This window comes from Frieseomelitta varia, unplaced genomic scaffold, assembly GCF_011392965.1.
Source record: "Frieseomelitta varia isolate USP_RPSP 00005682 unplaced genomic scaffold, Fvar_1.2 scaffold_371, whole genome shotgun sequence".
Taxonomy (NCBI): Eukaryota; Metazoa; Arthropoda; class Insecta; order Hymenoptera; family Apidae; genus Frieseomelitta; species Frieseomelitta varia.
In genome coordinates, this window is record NW_025110114.1 from 176,206 (window position 1) to 193,051 (window position 16,846).

The 16,846-nt window shown below is 34.9% G+C and overlaps 2 protein-coding genes across 8 annotated transcripts in view; both read left to right on the plus strand.

Moving 5' to 3' along the window:
* LOC122531021 (DENN domain-containing protein 5B) overlaps positions 1-12,739 on the plus strand; it is a 33,763-nt gene extending 21,024 nt beyond the window's left edge. The window contains exons 3-22 of one of the 7 annotated variants that reach the window (XM_043658550.1): positions 1,108-1,328; positions 2,994-3,188; positions 3,538-4,009; positions 4,787-4,923; positions 5,004-5,191; positions 5,358-5,536; positions 5,644-5,855; positions 5,943-6,149; positions 6,240-6,248; positions 6,397-6,571; positions 6,665-6,929; positions 7,086-7,145; positions 7,659-7,766; positions 8,254-8,512; positions 8,647-8,914; positions 8,995-9,307; positions 9,386-9,562; positions 9,629-9,839; positions 9,910-10,125; positions 10,219-12,739. In XM_043658550.1, the coding sequence (XP_043514485.1) occupies positions 1,108-1,328; positions 2,994-3,188; positions 3,538-4,009; positions 4,787-4,923; positions 5,004-5,191; positions 5,358-5,536; positions 5,644-5,855; positions 5,943-6,149; positions 6,240-6,248; positions 6,397-6,571; positions 6,665-6,929; positions 7,086-7,145; positions 7,659-7,766; positions 8,254-8,512; positions 8,647-8,914; positions 8,995-9,307; positions 9,386-9,562; positions 9,629-9,839; positions 9,910-10,099 (3,846 nt within the window). In that variant the 3' untranslated portion in view covers positions 10,100-10,125; positions 10,219-12,739. Of the gene's footprint in view, positions 1-1,107; positions 1,329-2,993; positions 3,189-3,537; positions 4,010-4,786; positions 4,924-5,003; positions 5,192-5,357; positions 5,537-5,643; positions 5,856-5,942; positions 6,150-6,239; positions 6,249-6,396; positions 6,572-6,664; positions 6,930-7,032; positions 7,063-7,085; positions 7,146-7,658; positions 7,767-8,253; positions 8,513-8,646; positions 8,915-8,994; positions 9,308-9,385; positions 9,563-9,628; positions 9,840-9,909; positions 10,126-10,218 lie in introns of all 7 variants that reach the window. The other 6 variants (XM_043658554.1, XM_043658553.1, XM_043658551.1 and 3 more) reach the window with 6 other exon arrangements.
* Positions 12,740-13,710: 971 nt separating this feature from the next.
* On the plus strand, positions 13,711-16,392 carry LOC122531026 (facilitated trehalose transporter Tret1-like). Its single transcript, XM_043658563.1, has 3 exons — positions 13,711-14,044; positions 14,335-14,597; positions 14,940-16,392. The coding sequence occupies exons 1-3, from the start codon at positions 13,966-13,968 to the stop codon at positions 15,996-15,998; spliced, it is 1,401 nt and encodes a 466-aa protein (XP_043514498.1). The 5' UTR covers positions 13,711-13,965; the 3' UTR covers positions 15,999-16,392.
* The last annotated feature ends 454 nt before the right edge of the window (positions 16,393-16,846 follow it).

The window sequence follows — 16,846 nt, forward strand, 5'->3', positions numbered from 1 at the left end:
TATAATTAAGTAGGTAAAACAAATAACAAATTTATTACTTCTCAGTAATTTCTATCCAGTGATATCGTACCGGCGAGTTCAAAAAGAAAGCGACGAATTATTGTATACAATTTGGTCACTCGTTATGGTCCGCAATCAGTTGCCAGCGCAAGAGGTTAACCTCTTGCGCTGGAATGACGTGCCACGCACGTCGAGAATTGTTTGTCACAAAATTGCAACATTTTCTCAGTTTTAAGTATATTCAAGTATAATTAAGTAGGTAAAACAAATAACAAATTTATTACTTCTCAGTAATTTCTATCCAGTGATATCGTACCGGCGAGTTCAAAAAGAAAGCGACGAATTATTGTATACAATTTGGTCACTCGTTATGGTCCGCAATCAGTTGCCAGCGCAAGAGGTTAACCTCTTGCACTGGAATGACGTGCCACGCACGTCGAGAATTGTTTGTCACAAAATTGCAACATTTTCTCAGTTTTAAGTATATTCAAGTATAATTAAGTAGGTAAAACAAATAACAAATTTATTACTTCTCAGTAATTTCTATCCAGTGATATCGTACCGGCGAGTTCAGAAAGAAAGCGACGAATTATTGTATACAATTTGGTCACTCGTTATGGTCCGCAATCAGTTGCCAGCGCAAGTGGTTAAAAACAGACACCTCCCCCAAACTCGGAAAGGATTGACGCGCTACGAGCGCGCCGGAAACACGCCGCACTCGTCTTCATTTATCTGCCCGTTACTTCTAGCGGCTTCTCTCGAAAACACCCTCGGCGTGAAGAGAAAGAGAAGAAAAGGCACCGGTACTTTTCGACATCAGCTCTAACAGAATTACTAGGACGTGAAATTAAGAGTGCAAAATACTCTTCTAGTATACGTAGTACACGCACGTGGTACATAGTGTTGTACATACTACGTTTACACATACGTATGTAATGTATAGGTAGCCGCGTCCCAGTTGCGAACAGACAGCGAAAAAAAAAAAAAAAAAAAAAGAAGAAAGAGAGCGGAGAGGAAGGAAATACGAAGTAGGGAAGAAGCGCAGTATAGGAAGAAATGAAAAGGCGTTGTGTGCAACGTCTGTTCATTAGATATTCAATCTTGCAGCTCTGCCTGCCGAGCGGCCTGAAATTCCGTACCCAGAAACACTCGGTGGAGCCGACGTTCCACTCGTTCGTGCTCACCAAGGAGGACGGGCACAGAACATACGGGTTCAGTCTTGTTTTCTACGAGGAGTGTCGGAATCGCAAGATATGCGCGGCTATGCAAACACTGCAGGCGATGCACATCACGGAACTGAGCAGCGGCCAAAACGGTACACCACCAACGTGAGTTCTTCTTTCCGCTTCTTTATCCGCCCCCCCCCCCCTCCCTCTCTCTTCTCGAACCCTTCGAGCGATAAACGGTTGATACTTGCAACCGTTTAACCAACTAGAACCACCAAAATGGTCAAAATGATCAATTTGTAATTTTCACTAGGTATTTTATACATGTGTATTTTTTGGAGATCGAAACGATTTTTCGTAAAACGTATAAGTGAAAGCTTGTGTACTTCATCGTATTATAAAGTTGTTCTATTTTCTTTTTTTTTTCTTTTTTTTTTTTATTCTGATGGAAATTTTATTCGTATACACGTAGTTCTACTGTTAATTATTAAGTCAGTTAATTAGTAAGAATTATAAGAATCAATAGATGAAGTGACGAAACTGGTTTGTAATTGTCGTCGTCTCTGTTAAATTTTCAAATCATAAATCGGACCGAAAAGGGTCATTTTGATTGGTATATTAATTCGTAGAATAATATATACAATAAATAGACTTTGTCTTTTGCGATTACAATAATTACGTACAGTAGAGTTATTCACGCTAGAACTATCAAAATGACCAATTTACCATTTTTTATATATATGAAACAGTGTATCTTCAGAGATACATTAAATGATTTTTCATAAAATACGTATAAATAAAAGCTTGTGTATTTCATTGTATTATAAAGTTTCACTATTTTTTTTTTTTTTTTATTCTGATGGAAATTTTATGCTTCAATCATCGGTAGTTCTAGCGTTAAAAGAGCGCCTCTTGTATATTTTTATGATGTTCTAATCTCGCGTGTTCTACACAGGAAAGATCCGCAAGAGTCTTTCACATCCACGTCCAGTTCTTTCAATTTAATGTTCCAGACTTTAAAAAAGAAAAAGATTATAAAACAAACTTTGGATTATCCAACGATGTGACGTACGTTACGTAATCAGCCTTCAAGTCTGAAGTTGAGTCGGTCGTAAGAAATTTCATTGAAGAGAACGAATGTTCCTTCGCCAAATACCGTGCCAAATTTCAACTGACGCAGTTTTATCTCTGATAAAGTCCCAGAGGATTTTGCTAGGCTGCGTATAATATCAATCGCGCCAGCATCCCGAGCGAACAGATTAGTTATCTCAAGTGTCTCTGTAGTTTTGCATTCGTGCAAAATAAAAGCAATTACGAAAGCCTTTGGTTTCGTTCGAGCATCAAGCGCTTCAGATTCGAAATATATCTGGGAATGTAATCACAGAGGTTCCTCTGTTGGAAATATCGAGATAGTTTCGTCTGAATAATCGAACAGGCATGCTATTATTGATTTATCGGGTTATTATCTTTCTACTTGTCCAGATGATCGAGCTCCAGTTCCAGTTCAGCTTTTCTTTTCATCATCGGGGATAATGAACAATCGCTGCGAACTTTCAGAGATAATTCCGCACTTTAACATCTTGACACGAAGAAAGAGGAAGAAACGGACATAAATTCTCGCGATTAGAACTGTATTTGGATAAAAGCTTCTACATTCTTTTTTTTTTTTTTTTTATTACACAATTCAACTTTCTTTGAATAATCCGCGCTATTTTTTGAAACGATTAATTTCCGTGTAAGGGAATTCAATTTAAATAATAATCAGCAGAGCGTGTAGGGGAGTGGAAGAAGAATTTTTTATATGAAATGTATAAATTGCATTGGCAGAGCGAGAAAAGGCCAGGATGGACATAACACGCGATCGTTGCCACGGCATTTCAAGCTATCAGCACACTCGCCAGGTGCTGCGTTAGGCTACTACGACTCTACCAAAGACAAGTTGCTAGTGACTAAATCAATATCCTTGCTATGCCAGCAGCCTTACCTCTATGCCGCGAAAACGTTCCTCACTAATCTCTACAAGTAAGTAGAATACGTTCCAATTTATCTTACAGCGTTCTTACATCGTCTCCGTCGAGTCTGATAACGTTGCAACATCGTTAATAAACAACTTTCGTCTTCCGAAAGCGAACCATTAGTCGAAAGCAGGCAGACGATAAATCAAACTTCCCTCGAGGAAATTTTAATCGTTACGAAATTTCCAACGATTCGCGTTGGAAAACTTTCGTTGCAAGTTCAATTTTATTAACGACGATGCACTCTCTTTATTTAACAAAATTCTGAGAGAAAGCTTCTTAAGCGGGGGTTGTAAAATCAGAAAATCGTTTCATACATCTGTCAGAATGTATTTTTTCTCCTCGTCTCGTTGCAGATGTGTTCCTAGACATCCAGGACCCGGTCTTAGCCTAGAGTCGTACGTGTACAATTTGCTGTACAACGTGCCGGTACCATTGCCTGGAAAGTCGTTGAAGTTCTTCATACCAAACGACGAGCCAGCGAAACCGCCGCTGGAGCTGGTTATCCATCAGCCAATGCCGTCGCAGGAGTTGCCGATGCTTGATTATCCACTGAAGGACATGTTCACGTGGCTCGGCGCGGACTGTGTGATCCAATTGTTCACGTGCGTCCTATTGGAGAATCAAGTGTTGCTCAGAAGTTCGGATTTCCACAAGTTGATGGTGGTGTCCGAGTGCATCACGGCGCTCTTATACCCATTTTCCTGGCAACATGTGTACGTGCCGATATTGCCTGCCAGTCTGCATCACTTCTTGGACGCGCCGGTGCCGTTTATAATGGGCCTGCACGCGCACAGCGAGGGCGGTGTACTGAAAATTGCTAGCGAAGTGAGTGACTCCTCTAAAATCAGTCAGTCTCTAAAACTTCTGTTGTCATTATTCTGCTATTGAATTCTATTATTATTATTACTCTGCTATTAAATTATTATTAAATTCTATTATTATTATTATTTTGCCATTGAATTATCATTAACTTTTATTATTATTATTATTCTGCTATTGAATTATCATTAACTTTTATTATTATTATTATTCTGCTATTGAATTATTATTAAATTCTATTGTTATTATTATTACTCTGCTATTGAATTATTATTAAATTCTATTATTATTATTATTACTCTGCTATTGAATTATTATTAAATTCTATTATTATTATTATTTTGCTATTGAATTATCATTAACTTTTATTATTATTATTATTATTCTATTATTATTATTATTTTGCTATTGAATTATCATTAACTTTTATTATTATTATTCTGCTATTGAATTATTATTAAATTATATTATCATTATTAGTCTATTATTCTGTAGTTTCCATTAAATTCTATCACTATTGTTAATTCTATTATTGTCATTAACATCTGTTAAATATGTGTTATTACTCTATTACATAAATCACAAAAATTTAACGCGAAGTCAGATCGCTTCGATTAAAGAAACTGGATTTTTCTAAACACTGGCTATTATTAAATTGAACGGCTGCGTTTCTTTGGGAGTTGCATGCTTTCCTCCTTTGATGAATATCTTTACGAAACCAGATGCCTGGTGTATTTGAAGAGATTTAAGTTAAGATCCCTCTGTTCCGTTTCTTGATTACAGGCAAATCTTTGTTATGTAGATATAGATAAGCAAAGTAGCCAATTTCCGGAAGAGTTACCTGTGTTTCCCCATAAAATGCAATTCATTGCCGAGATTAGAGCTCTCTTGAACAAGTACAAAGTACCACATACGGGCAAGTAAGTCGGAGGCATTCGTCATTTTCCTCCATTCCGTATGCGTGTCCTCACATCGCTAAGATTCGGAAACGTCTTTCCAGGACTGATAACATGGTCATAAATCATTATAACGGCGACATCATGACTAGCAGCCTGACGCTTCCTGGTTCTGGGTTTCATCTGCCTCGCAGAAAACATTCGTTGCACGATGTGCTGGATTGGGATCGACCAGAACCGTCACCGCCATCCGACACGTTGCAAAGGATAGTAGATATCGCCAAAAGAACGGGTAATTTATATTTATATAAATTATTATATATTTAGAAATGTATATTTATATTATATTTTATTTATATTTATATATTTATATAAATTACGTATTAAATGTAACGAGGAAACTTTTGAATTAAATACCATTTCGGTGCATATTTATTTATTTATTTTTGTTTTTGCAGGAGTAAATGTGGAAGATATTGATTCAATAGAGGATAATAATGTGAAGGAACGAGTACTCTCACCTCAAGAGGAATATCAAGAGACGCTTATGTTTAATAATGCCATTAGGGAGATTTTTTTGAACCGTTTTGTACAGATCTTTTCTAGTTACGAACACTTTGTTATTCAACCAAGTCAGGTGCGAAACAAAATGATCAGTGATATAAGAATCATTTTAGGGATGGAGTTTTGGTATATAGAAAGAATGAAAATTCTGTGTATACAATGAAATTATATTTGTTGCAGGACAAAGACGAATGGTTGAATAATAGAGATAGTATGCATGTTTTTGATAAGGCTACGTTTTTATCCGATCAACCTACGCAGCATTTGCCATTTTTATCGAGGTTTCTGGAGACACAAATGTTCGCGTCTTTGGTCGACAGCAAAGTTATGTCAACGTGGAGCGAGCTTGATTTCAACATACGTGTATTTGATCAAAGAATCTCTCTTCTAAGGTAATTGTAAAAAAGATGAATGTTTTTGTATTATGAATATTTTCATTGGTACTCGGATGACGATTAAATGATATTCGTTTGTTATAGGAAAAAGGTTGGGGAAGGTATTATAAGATCGACCCGTTATGAACCTTGTACAAGTATTGACGAATCGCAGAAAATATTGGAACAGAGATTGACAAATGTAGATTTCGAAACGAATCCACCTACGGAAATTGTTCCTCATAGAGCAGCATATTTTCGAAGTTTCCCTTTGTTAGACAGCGTTGCATTAAACAAAGAGCCAGCTCAAAGGTAATTATTTGTATAAATAAATTTTTTAGACAATTGAATCAAAACAAAGAATATTAACATTTATCGTCTTATTTCCTGCTTCACGTCTAGTATACTTCGGTAAGAATTCACATCAGAAATTGTACAGCATTGTGCATGTATATATTTTAGGTCACTGTATTATCATATGATTTGATATTAATGTAAATACTTTTTTATTTAAATTTTTGTCATAATGTCGTTCTAATCAATTTTATATCGACAACAGTAGTCGAAGAGGTCAGACTCAATGGAAATACAAAATGAAATCCATGGAATCAAACGGGAAGACTCCGGCACCTCAAGAGACCCAATCGCCTCGGCCCCAAACTAAGCTCTCCGCAGACATGAGTCCAGCACTAATAGCACAAGCAAACTGGACATTCGTTGAAAAATTGCTCAAGGTATATATAATAAAATGAAATAAATAGATTTGTGCGTGTATTAACAAGATGAAATCACGTCAGTCTGTCTTTTTTTCCTGTTTGTATTCAAAGGATTGTAAATCAAAAACAAAAAGAATGTTGGTTGAGAAAATGGGTTCTGAAGCAGTTGCATTAGGTCATGGAGGTGAATCGTTGTCCGACGTCGAAGAGAATACGCTAGTCGCGAGTCTCTGCGACCTCTTGGAACGAGTTTGGAGTCACGGATTGCAAAATAAGCAAGGGAAAAGCGCTCTTTGGTCACATCTCACCATGTATCAAGCAGTAGAGGAGTGCAATGATCCAGATAAATCACTACATTCTAATTTTCTTTCTCCTGGTAAGTGAAGATTGATCATCTCTCGTACATATCTTGTCGTACTTCATCATCGAGATTATTACATTTATACAAAATTTCACAACGTTTGGAAATGCGGCGTTAGCGTGGAACGTACTACGGAAACGACTCGATTGTACGTGTCTTATTTTATTTCAGATAAAGTGTTAAAAGTAGAGATTAGTTTCTCGTACGTAGATACTCTGCACTGTATTAGTTGTAAGTGACACATCATTCATAAATAATTGTTTATTTGAGTCTACATATTCTCTCTAAAGCTGCACATACGTTTGTTGCTATTTCCGAAAACAATTCTGTAAAACTATGTGTTTTATATACACTGTTTTGCTATTATGAACTCTGAAGTGTTTATTTATGTGATCATTATTATTATCATCTACTTTTATTTTAGTTCATATACTTTATTTAGTTTAGTTTTTACTTAATATAGATTTTTTTTTTATTATACTTTATTTATTATGGGTTTTTTTAATAAATATATTTTTTGTTGTGGTTTTTGCTTTTGATGGTGTTCCTCAACTCAAAGAGTAAATAAAATATTTTTAAATCAAGACGTCGTTCAAACATTTAAACATTTAAACATTTTATAATTTTGTATTTTATTAAATTAGAAATAATGCTATTTGAGTTGTGACATCGTTTAAAGCATAGGACCATGCTTCCTTTTCAGTTAATTTTTATTTGCGTTTCATTTTTCTTTGTTGTAAATAGCCAAGAAATCGCCAAGTAAGTTTCTTGGATTACCGGAGCGTTTAATTTCATCTTTAAAGGGCAAAAATATTTTTGAAATTGCTTCTTATATCAAGGAGAATTTTAATGGTAAGCCCTAATGTTGGCTTGCCACGAGTATATTCGATTGGCTTTTGTTCTCTAATACGTATACATATTATTCTTATATTTAAATTCAATAACCATCATAAATGTTGGTAAATCGCATGATTTGATATTGATGTTTCAAATATTACTAGATAATTTTTAATACGTGTTTACGTAATGTACAGATATTACAGATATGTAATGCCAAAACTGCCATTTTTTTTTTTTTTTATTAGCGATGCACTGCAGCTTAAGTGCAAAAATTTGAAATAATCAGCATGACAAAATGTAATTGTAAATTGAAGGAGATGAACAGAACTGTATTTTCTGTTACGTGGAACGTAGTGATTCGTTGTAGGATGTATTTATTTCGTCATCGTCCAAAGCATGAGATTATCATTTGCATGAAGTATCTTTTATAGAAGCGTGAAAAATGTATGTTTTATCTATTGAGGGCTGTCGTGTAATTGGATTTGCGTGTTAATAACAGATATACCAAATTTGGCATTGGAGATCGATTCACCTACACGAGGAACCGACAAGCACAAGTCTCCTGGCGACAGAAAAATCGGTCCGGAACACTTGAGGCCTTTACCTGATTCTTTGCTTTTCGACATCCGGAACGTGCAGGCGATGACTGATATTAAAACGCACATTGGATACGCCAGAGCCTGGGTTCGACTAGCACTCGAAAAGAAACTTCTTTCTCGTCATCTGAAAACTTTATTGTCGGACACTGGATTGTTAAAGTAAAGTTTGCAAGAAATGACATTTATCTGAATAAGATAATACATACAAAAAACAAAAAAAAAAAAAATAGTTAACATTGCAAAATATGTAGAAGTAGCGACATTGAAGATCTTTCGTACTGTTTTACTTTTAGAAGCCAGTATAAGCGTTCGGCATTTTTGCGTTGCGAGGAAGAGAAGGAGCAATTCTTGTACCATCTTTTGACGTTGAATGCCGTCGATTATTTCTGCTTCACAAACAATTACCCGACTACAAAGTTGCCGTACAGGGTTGTTATATTTCCTAGTCGAAAAGCTAGCGCAGCTACTACTTCAGCAAATAGCTGGATAGCTATCTCTGGTACACTGTGTGAAACAAATCCAGTCCCAATTCCCAAGGGAGCGTTGGAATTTGTGTTCCATGTATGTCCTTGTAATTTGATAATCACGACTTTTCAAATTAATACGATTATTAATAAGTTTTATGACTTTTGTTTATTTAGCATAAGAATTTGGGGGTGCTTTCAACGTTACGCATAGGACATGACAATACAGGCCTTTCGCCTAAATGGATGGTAGAACACGTTGTTGTGAGAAACGAGGTTACAGGGCACACATTTAAATTCCCTTGTGGCAGATGGCTTGGCAGAGGTATCGATGACGGATCTACGGAGAGATTGTTGGTAGGTGCCTTGGTACCACATAGTATCGACAGCGAAGAACTGGTTGAGTCATGCTCGACACCACCAAGATGCAGGTCTCCTAGTATACCTAGGCGTCCTATATTGTCTCAAGTCGAATTGCAACATATGTTGGGTAATTATTGTGAAATACACCTAATTCAGTATATAAAGTCGAAATAAGTTTAGAAAAAAAATTTACCTAATTTCACAGGTGAATCTGTAAATGCAATTGTCAAATTCCACTATAGAAGAGAGTGTCAAGACGGTTCCTTGACTGCTCTACTTTGTGGGGAAGGTGGTCTTGTGCCGTCATTAGAGCAAATATTTTTATTCGGTTTTAAAAATCAGAGGATATTCGGGAGAAATTTTTATGTTTGGGATTACCTCTGTAAGTTGTTATTTTTAATTTTCAAATAAATATTATCAAATAAATAAATTGCCTCATTTGTTTCAGTACGAGTGAAAGAAAACTTTGAAATTTCTTTGTTGGAAGAAATGGACGAATATTCACAGAGATTGAATAGAGATAGACGAATTCACGCAGAGAACAATCGAAGATTTGCAACTTTACGATGTTATTGCCATCTTATTGATCAGATTAACATGTTCAGTCAGACTCTTGGTAAAGATGGCAAATTTCAGTTATTCATTTGCTTAGCAACAAGGTAATTCATAATTTTTTTTTAGCTCGAATATTAATCGATTATATTCCTACAAATTGTTTTTTTCTTTTAGAGAACAACTTCTTCATTCAATGCTTCGGCCAATGAGCGAGGCACGCTCTACTGCGGACATGTACGAAGAAACGTCTTTCTTAAGAAATTGTACATTATTAAATTTCCTCGTTCATATTCTGGAGCCATTAAGCGAATTTCACATTGTTCTTGAAAAGAGCTTGACTCATGGAATTTCCAGTATATGTTAATTCATTATGAACATTCCAATAATTAGGTAAGAGATGCTCTGTTATTTACACTATGTTAAAATCATTCTTTATGAATGATTCTAGAGGTAGTTTAAATTTAATCGTATGCTTCTCTGTAGGATACATTTCTTTAAAGCGGCACAATTTACCAAATTCTAAATAATACAAGACGAAAAGAGATGAATGTTATTGATATTGAAGAAATGTGAAACTTTTTAAGACCCTATTATTAAGGATTTAAGAGAAATTTAATAATGCAAATGAAAGACTGTTATGCTGATGTGAAATAGTCATTTTTAGATGACAAATTGTTTGACAGATAGTTGATACATGAGTGATAATGAAAACAAAGGTCTTGCCCTGTTCCGAAAATTAATAACAATAAGAGTTCAGTGCAAAGATAAATGATCTAATTTCGCCCATCTTGCCGTAGGACACTGAAATAGAGAAGCTAGCTAAGTTTGTTGAAACTAACGTATCGTGTACCAAAGATGTGATCCTATTAGTTATTACTATTAGTATTATTGATATTATTATTATTAAGAATTTACTTTTTTTACAATATTTGCTGTAAGCAGAATATCTAAAGAGCGTGCAAACAACGTATATTGCAATAACTAATAAGTTAGACGAGGTAAATATCAATTTTATACGTTTATTTATTATTTTAATCGAAATAATTAGTAATAGGAAACGTAATTTTGTCGACAAAAAATTAGACTAGAAAAGGATTCACGATTTGTTAATTTTAAATTCATTACTGTGTCATGAATCGCATTATGTTTAAATCACTATACGAATCATAAAAATAGACAATTTATAATTTTTCAATACGTTGTTTATACACACTTGTGAACAGACGCTTGCATTATTATTTAATACTCTATTCTCGAGTGAGAACGAAGATTTTATTTTTAATAATGACTTATATACAAATCTTAAACTATAGAAAGCAAAAATTACAACGTTTCTTTCAGAGTAAAATAACCCACTATGTATGTAATTTTTAGTGTTAGCAACTTATGTCTTTTTTTTTCTTGTGGAATTTCAAGTTCAGCTAGTATATTATAATTTGACTCAAAATCAGAAAAACGTGATATACCATGAGAAACATTTACGCGCATATTTGAGAAAAAAATGGACCAAGCGATTTAATTATTTATTACAAGTTTCGAAGCGTGGCAATTGATTTTTAACGTGTAAGGTACATTGCTGCTGATTGTTCTTCGAAGTTTTACATAATGTAATTGATAATCGAGATAGACAGATTACTCTACCACTTTGAAGAGATAGTTTTCAGAGTACAATTTTATCGCTAGCATTTCATAAATATTGAATGACACATCCCATAGATAAGAATCGTTCTTTCATATTATTAATTAGTGTACTATTGCTCATCTTTCACAAGACACGTGTGAATAATTCTTTTACTAAAAATGGTTTTTTTTTTATTTCAATTATATTAACTTTTTGTGAGTTGCATTTTATTCCTCTTCTCTATTTTATTATAATGTTACTAAGTATTAAATTTAATTTCAAATACGAAACTACTAATTTTAATTTAAATAATTTTAAGCATTGAGAAAATATTTTTTTCACTGTCATTCGCTTGAAATTTAATTATTTTTATGCTTCACGTTCAAAAAACTGTTAATTTTAAGAAGAAATAATTTTTATTCATAATTGTGATCATAAAGTGTAGAAGCTCCAAAGACAAAGCATAAAGAATTCACACGTGTTCATTATGTACATTCATGGCATTGATATTAAGAAATAATTCATCGCGAGTTTCTCGCATCTGTGGCCAAATTAAAAAATTTAGTCATCTTTTACATAGATCCACGGAGATGAAACTTTAATTCTTATTAATGCATTGCTAGTCAACTAAGATAATAAAATTTACTTTCCAATTTCAAACTTTTTATATGATGTTGCATTTGATTCTCTCATCTTTCCAGTTATAAAAATATAAATTTACCAACGTAGAATTCTATTGCCAAGTATTTTCTCAAATAATGTTAAAAACGGAAAGCAATGTGTTAATACATGAATGAAAGAGAAAGAAAGAGGAGCATAGAATTTGTTAATTATATATCATTAATTGTGGAACATGCATACATTAAGATTCATTTGTTAATTAGTTGTGTTGCTGTGTATTGTTGATGAAAATAATGAAATACTCGCATAATGATCTGGTCGAGTTGCTTTTTCTAGATCCTCTAGGGAAAACTGAAACGGTTGTGTATGAAATTATGTTTATATCATATGTATGAAATTATATCATTTTTAAACGGATTATTGTATATTTTGTCGTTTTAGCAATAATCACGTTTTGATGGAAAAGAGAACAAAAGTATCATACTTTATGTAGTTCTAAAATGTGTATTGTGATTGTTTCGTTGTTAGACCGAAGGATAGTGTGTTGCGTGTTTTATGTTTCTTTATTTTCTATAATATTATGCTTTTGAGCGTGCCTTGTATCGTCATGTTGAAGTTACGTATAATTTTAATCTTGCTCTAATCTTCAATGTAACACGAACAACAACAACTTGTTAATTAATCTTCAATTCTAAATGGAATCTATGTAGAATATGTACAATAGATATTTTTAAAATAATAATCACTATAATGAATTATAAATGAACTTATCTTATTATTTTTAATATATAGAATGATTCGTTGTACAATTTTATAAATTATTAATTATTATTATAAATTATTATTTATTGCTTGAAAGGGATTAAAAGATATTTAATATATCATCAAAGCATATAGTTAGAGAGCTTAGAATGCAATATTCCATAATACTTCAACATGACGTCGATGTGCACTTATTCACAATACTCAAACAAGTAGTTTGGACATAAGCTTTGATTTAAAATTGAAAGTCATGTCCATCTAATCACGATCCATGCTCGATCGTTCCTCATTGAGAAAATACAGATTCTTTACCGAGATTGTATATAAATGAATAAAATTGAAAAGCTTGATGTAACGTATAGGATCTTTTACAAGACAACCGTCGTATAGTATAATTGTATATATACGAACTGTAAAACGAGATACTATAACATTGTACAGTAGAATAAAAAATTATCAAAACTGATTGATCAAGTATTCTCATTATTAATGGTAAACATATGTAAGAATGAAAAATTCCATACCTATATATTAAAGTTTATTAATACTGAAACGTTTAGCATTTATTCTTGCTAAAACTGAATGAAAAATTCACTGTAAGTGAGAAATATCTCCACTATCTTCCAGTAAAAATTTCAGTAAATCTTTCAGTAAAGATTTTCCGTTCAAAATGTTTAATTAACAGTTGCAATGCGTTAATTAGTCAATGCGCGAGGCTGTTGTATTTGCAACGTACAAATATAAGATTGCGATAGTCATTGTTTTTTAATGGCTTTTATTGCCGCGACGTGACATGTTTATTATCACTGATAACGCTTGTGTAAAGATGCTTCTCATATGTTACTTTTACTTTTCATTGTAGAATCTATAGATAGACAAATTAATAGTAATTGTTTGCAAGCACGTCTCGCTGATTTCAACGACATTTGTATATTTTGCACTCTTATTGCATCCGGAGTCAGGAAATTAAGAATATAAAAGTATATAAAAATGTATTGCAAACACAGTTTGGTAGAATTTTGGAGAAATGCCTTTCCTTATCAAGACCTACATAAGATGAAACGACACTTATATGATATCCCATATTACTAGTACTACTGATAACCGAGATTTACGAATATCTTTCGATAACAATCTATGGTCCCTCACATCAAATAATGTTAGTTCGTTTTACTCGGCTACTGAGTTAACATTCTTAAAGTGCGCGTGGCGTCTGAATTTCCAAAATGAGTGTCGACGTACAGGGAAAGAAGTACACATCGCCAAATGGCTCGAAGACTTGGGAATACTTGGCCATTTCAACATGTAATCGTAGATTCATTTTACGCTTTGACGCTTGAAAAGAAGAGATGGAATAAAATATATTGCTCACAAAAATTAGGGGATATTTCAAAATGAATGCGAAGCGATAAAAAAAAAGAAGCATTTGATTTTTTTTTTATTTTGAGCAAGAACATCAGAAAAGCAAACGACAAGTCAAAGAAAGTTGTTCTTGTTTAATAAAAAAAAAAAATCAAATGCTTCTTTTTCTTATCGCTATTCATTTTGAAATATCTAATTTTTGTGAGCAGTATATGTACATTGATATATATCAGGTTCTATCATGAGCGGTTGCATGGGATTCGTCATAGGATGGAATTCACCAAGCATCGTGATACTAATGTCCGAAGACTCACCTATCCCAGTCACAGCGTCATCCATTTCCACGTTGGTGGCCATCGTAGCTTTTGGACACATGTTAGCACCGCTAATTAATACTTTGATCGTTGATAAATTCGGCAGGAAAAATACCCTGTTACTTAGCGGTTTGCCGGTCATAGTCAGTTGGAGTTTAATCATCATCGCTTCGTCCATTTGGGTGAGTTGCGTTACTATAATAATAAATAAATATTAATTCATCATTTGAAAATGAAAGTAATACACGCGTTTTGCAGTCGATATATTCGTTATTAAAATCTCTCTTTTCTTTTTTTATTTGACATCACCATTTGCATTCAGCTTTCTCTGCTTTATAATTGTTTTTAGATAGATGACAGAATGCCTCAATTTTTTTTTTTTTTTATCAACCGATCTAAAAGTGTGAAATCTTCCTGTGATACTCGTACCCTGAATTTTCTTTCTTCGAGGTCTTAAAAAAAGAAAGAAAAAGAAGAATAATGAACCAAATTCTCCTTCTCATTCGTTTTATTTCTCCTCGCAGGAACTGTACGTGGCGAGATTTCTGGCAGGCATATCGCTAGGATTATTCATCTGCGTCTTCCCGATGTACATAGGCGAGATATCGTCGCCAGAGACACGAGGCATCGGAGGCTCCGTGACGACCATCATTTACAACATCGGCATCTTCCTAACATTCGCGATCGCTCCCTATCTCTCATTATCCTCGATGGCTGGAGCTTTCCTCGCCGTCAGCGTCGCTTTCGTGATCACGTTCTGGTTCATGCCGGAGTCGCCGTACTTCCTGGCAATGAGCAATCGAACAGACGAGGCGGAAGAGGTGCTGGAGAAACTACGGGGCAAAACGGACGTTTCCGAGGAGCTGCAGGCGATCGTCGACTCTCTGTCGAGGAGGGTGAAAGAATCGGCGAAGAGCAAAGGCCTGAGGGACATGTTCGCGTCGAGGGCGAACTTAAAGGCGATCCTCAGCATAGCGATGTTCTCCACGATCCAGTATTTCGGTGGTTTCTTCACCATACAGGCGTACGGCCAGTTAATATTTAAATCGATCAGCAACGTAATGTCCGACTACGAGATAAACGTCGTAATCGGCGTGACGCAAGTGATCTCAATTCTCGTCACCGTATTGCTGGTCGACAAATTTGGCCGGAAGCCGCTGATACTCGTCGCTGGTGTCAGCATCTCGATTTGCAATCTCGCGATCGGCCTCTACTTCTTCGCCGGGGAATACATGCACGAGGACGTACACTCGCTTTCGTGGATACCGTTCGTGGCGTCCGTCGTGCTGGTGTTCATGTTTAATTCCGGTATACTGTGCCTGCAGGTGATCTTAATGTCGGAGATCTTCGCGACGGAGATCAAGGCGGTCAGCACGTGCGCCGTTAGTATGATCGCCGGGTTTTTGGCTACGTTGGGAACGAAGCTTTACATATGGGTAGCGATCACATTGGGCTACGGCCATTCGCTTCCGTTTCTCTTCTACTCCGCGGTCGTGGCGACTTGCACGGCGATCATCTTACGCGTTACGCCGGAAACCAGAGGCAAAACGTTCGCGGAGATTCAGCTGGAATTGAAGAAATGATTAAATGATTCTTACAGTACAATATTGACTGGCATGGAATTGTACTTACGAATTGAAGACAATGAAACCGATCAAAGGAGAGGAAAGTAATTATTTCTCGCTGGGCTCTGTGTTTTCACGAGAAGCGAGGAAGTGCAGAGAACAGAAATGACACCGAAGAAATCTCTGAAAATTAGAAAAGAGAATAGTTTCTTATTGATGAAAAAATTTTGCATATCATAGAAATTTCATACTTACATCGACGATATGCGCATGAACGCATTTATTCTTCAACACGTTACTACACGTGACATTTTATTATGTTATATATTGTTATATATTATACTAAATACGACCTTCTTAAACAAAAAACTTAAGTTCACAAGAAATTAAAACTTCGATCTGTTGGGCAGAATTTTGTAAATCTTCATTAAAGATTTTCGTGGATCAAATGCTGCGTAGAAAGAAAGCTTACAGCTTAATTATCAAGATACAGTTACAAAAGTTCGTAAATTAATTCTTCTAATTAGTTCTTTTCGCAAATAAAAATTTACTCGATTTATGGACCTTAAAACGCTAGCGTCACGTAGCGGCGAAGTGGCGGAACTAAAATTCGCTGTCATTGTCGCACACTAGTGCGTTCCTTGTTTCTCGATGCTGCTGCCATCTAAGAACGTTTTAGTTCTTTGACAGGAACTAAAAGGGGAAATAGAAAAATCCGATAGATAGCAGCACCTGTACCATCCGTGTAGCGACCTCTACTTCGAAGAATTTAGATCAACGACATCTATGTTCCGTCGAGATGTATATTTAATATAAACAATAGAGTATTTAAAAATAGCTATTAATTTTATTATCACCATGGAAAT

What these genes read in the sequence shown, in the direction of transcription:
- LOC122531026 (XM_043658563.1), top strand. Translation starts at nt 13,966, where the DNA reads ATGAGTGTCGACGTACAGGGAAAGAAGTACACATCGCCAAATGGCTCG. An exon ending in ATACTTGGCCATTTCAACAT is followed by an intron (nt 14,045 to 14,334) that starts GTAATCGTAGAT and finishes GATATATATCAG; the next exon opens with GTTCTATCATGAGCGGTTGC. An exon ending in TCATCGCTTCGTCCATTTGG is followed by an intron (nt 14,598 to 14,939) that starts GTGAGTTGCGTT and finishes TTCTCCTCGCAG; the next exon opens with GAACTGTACGTGGCGAGATT.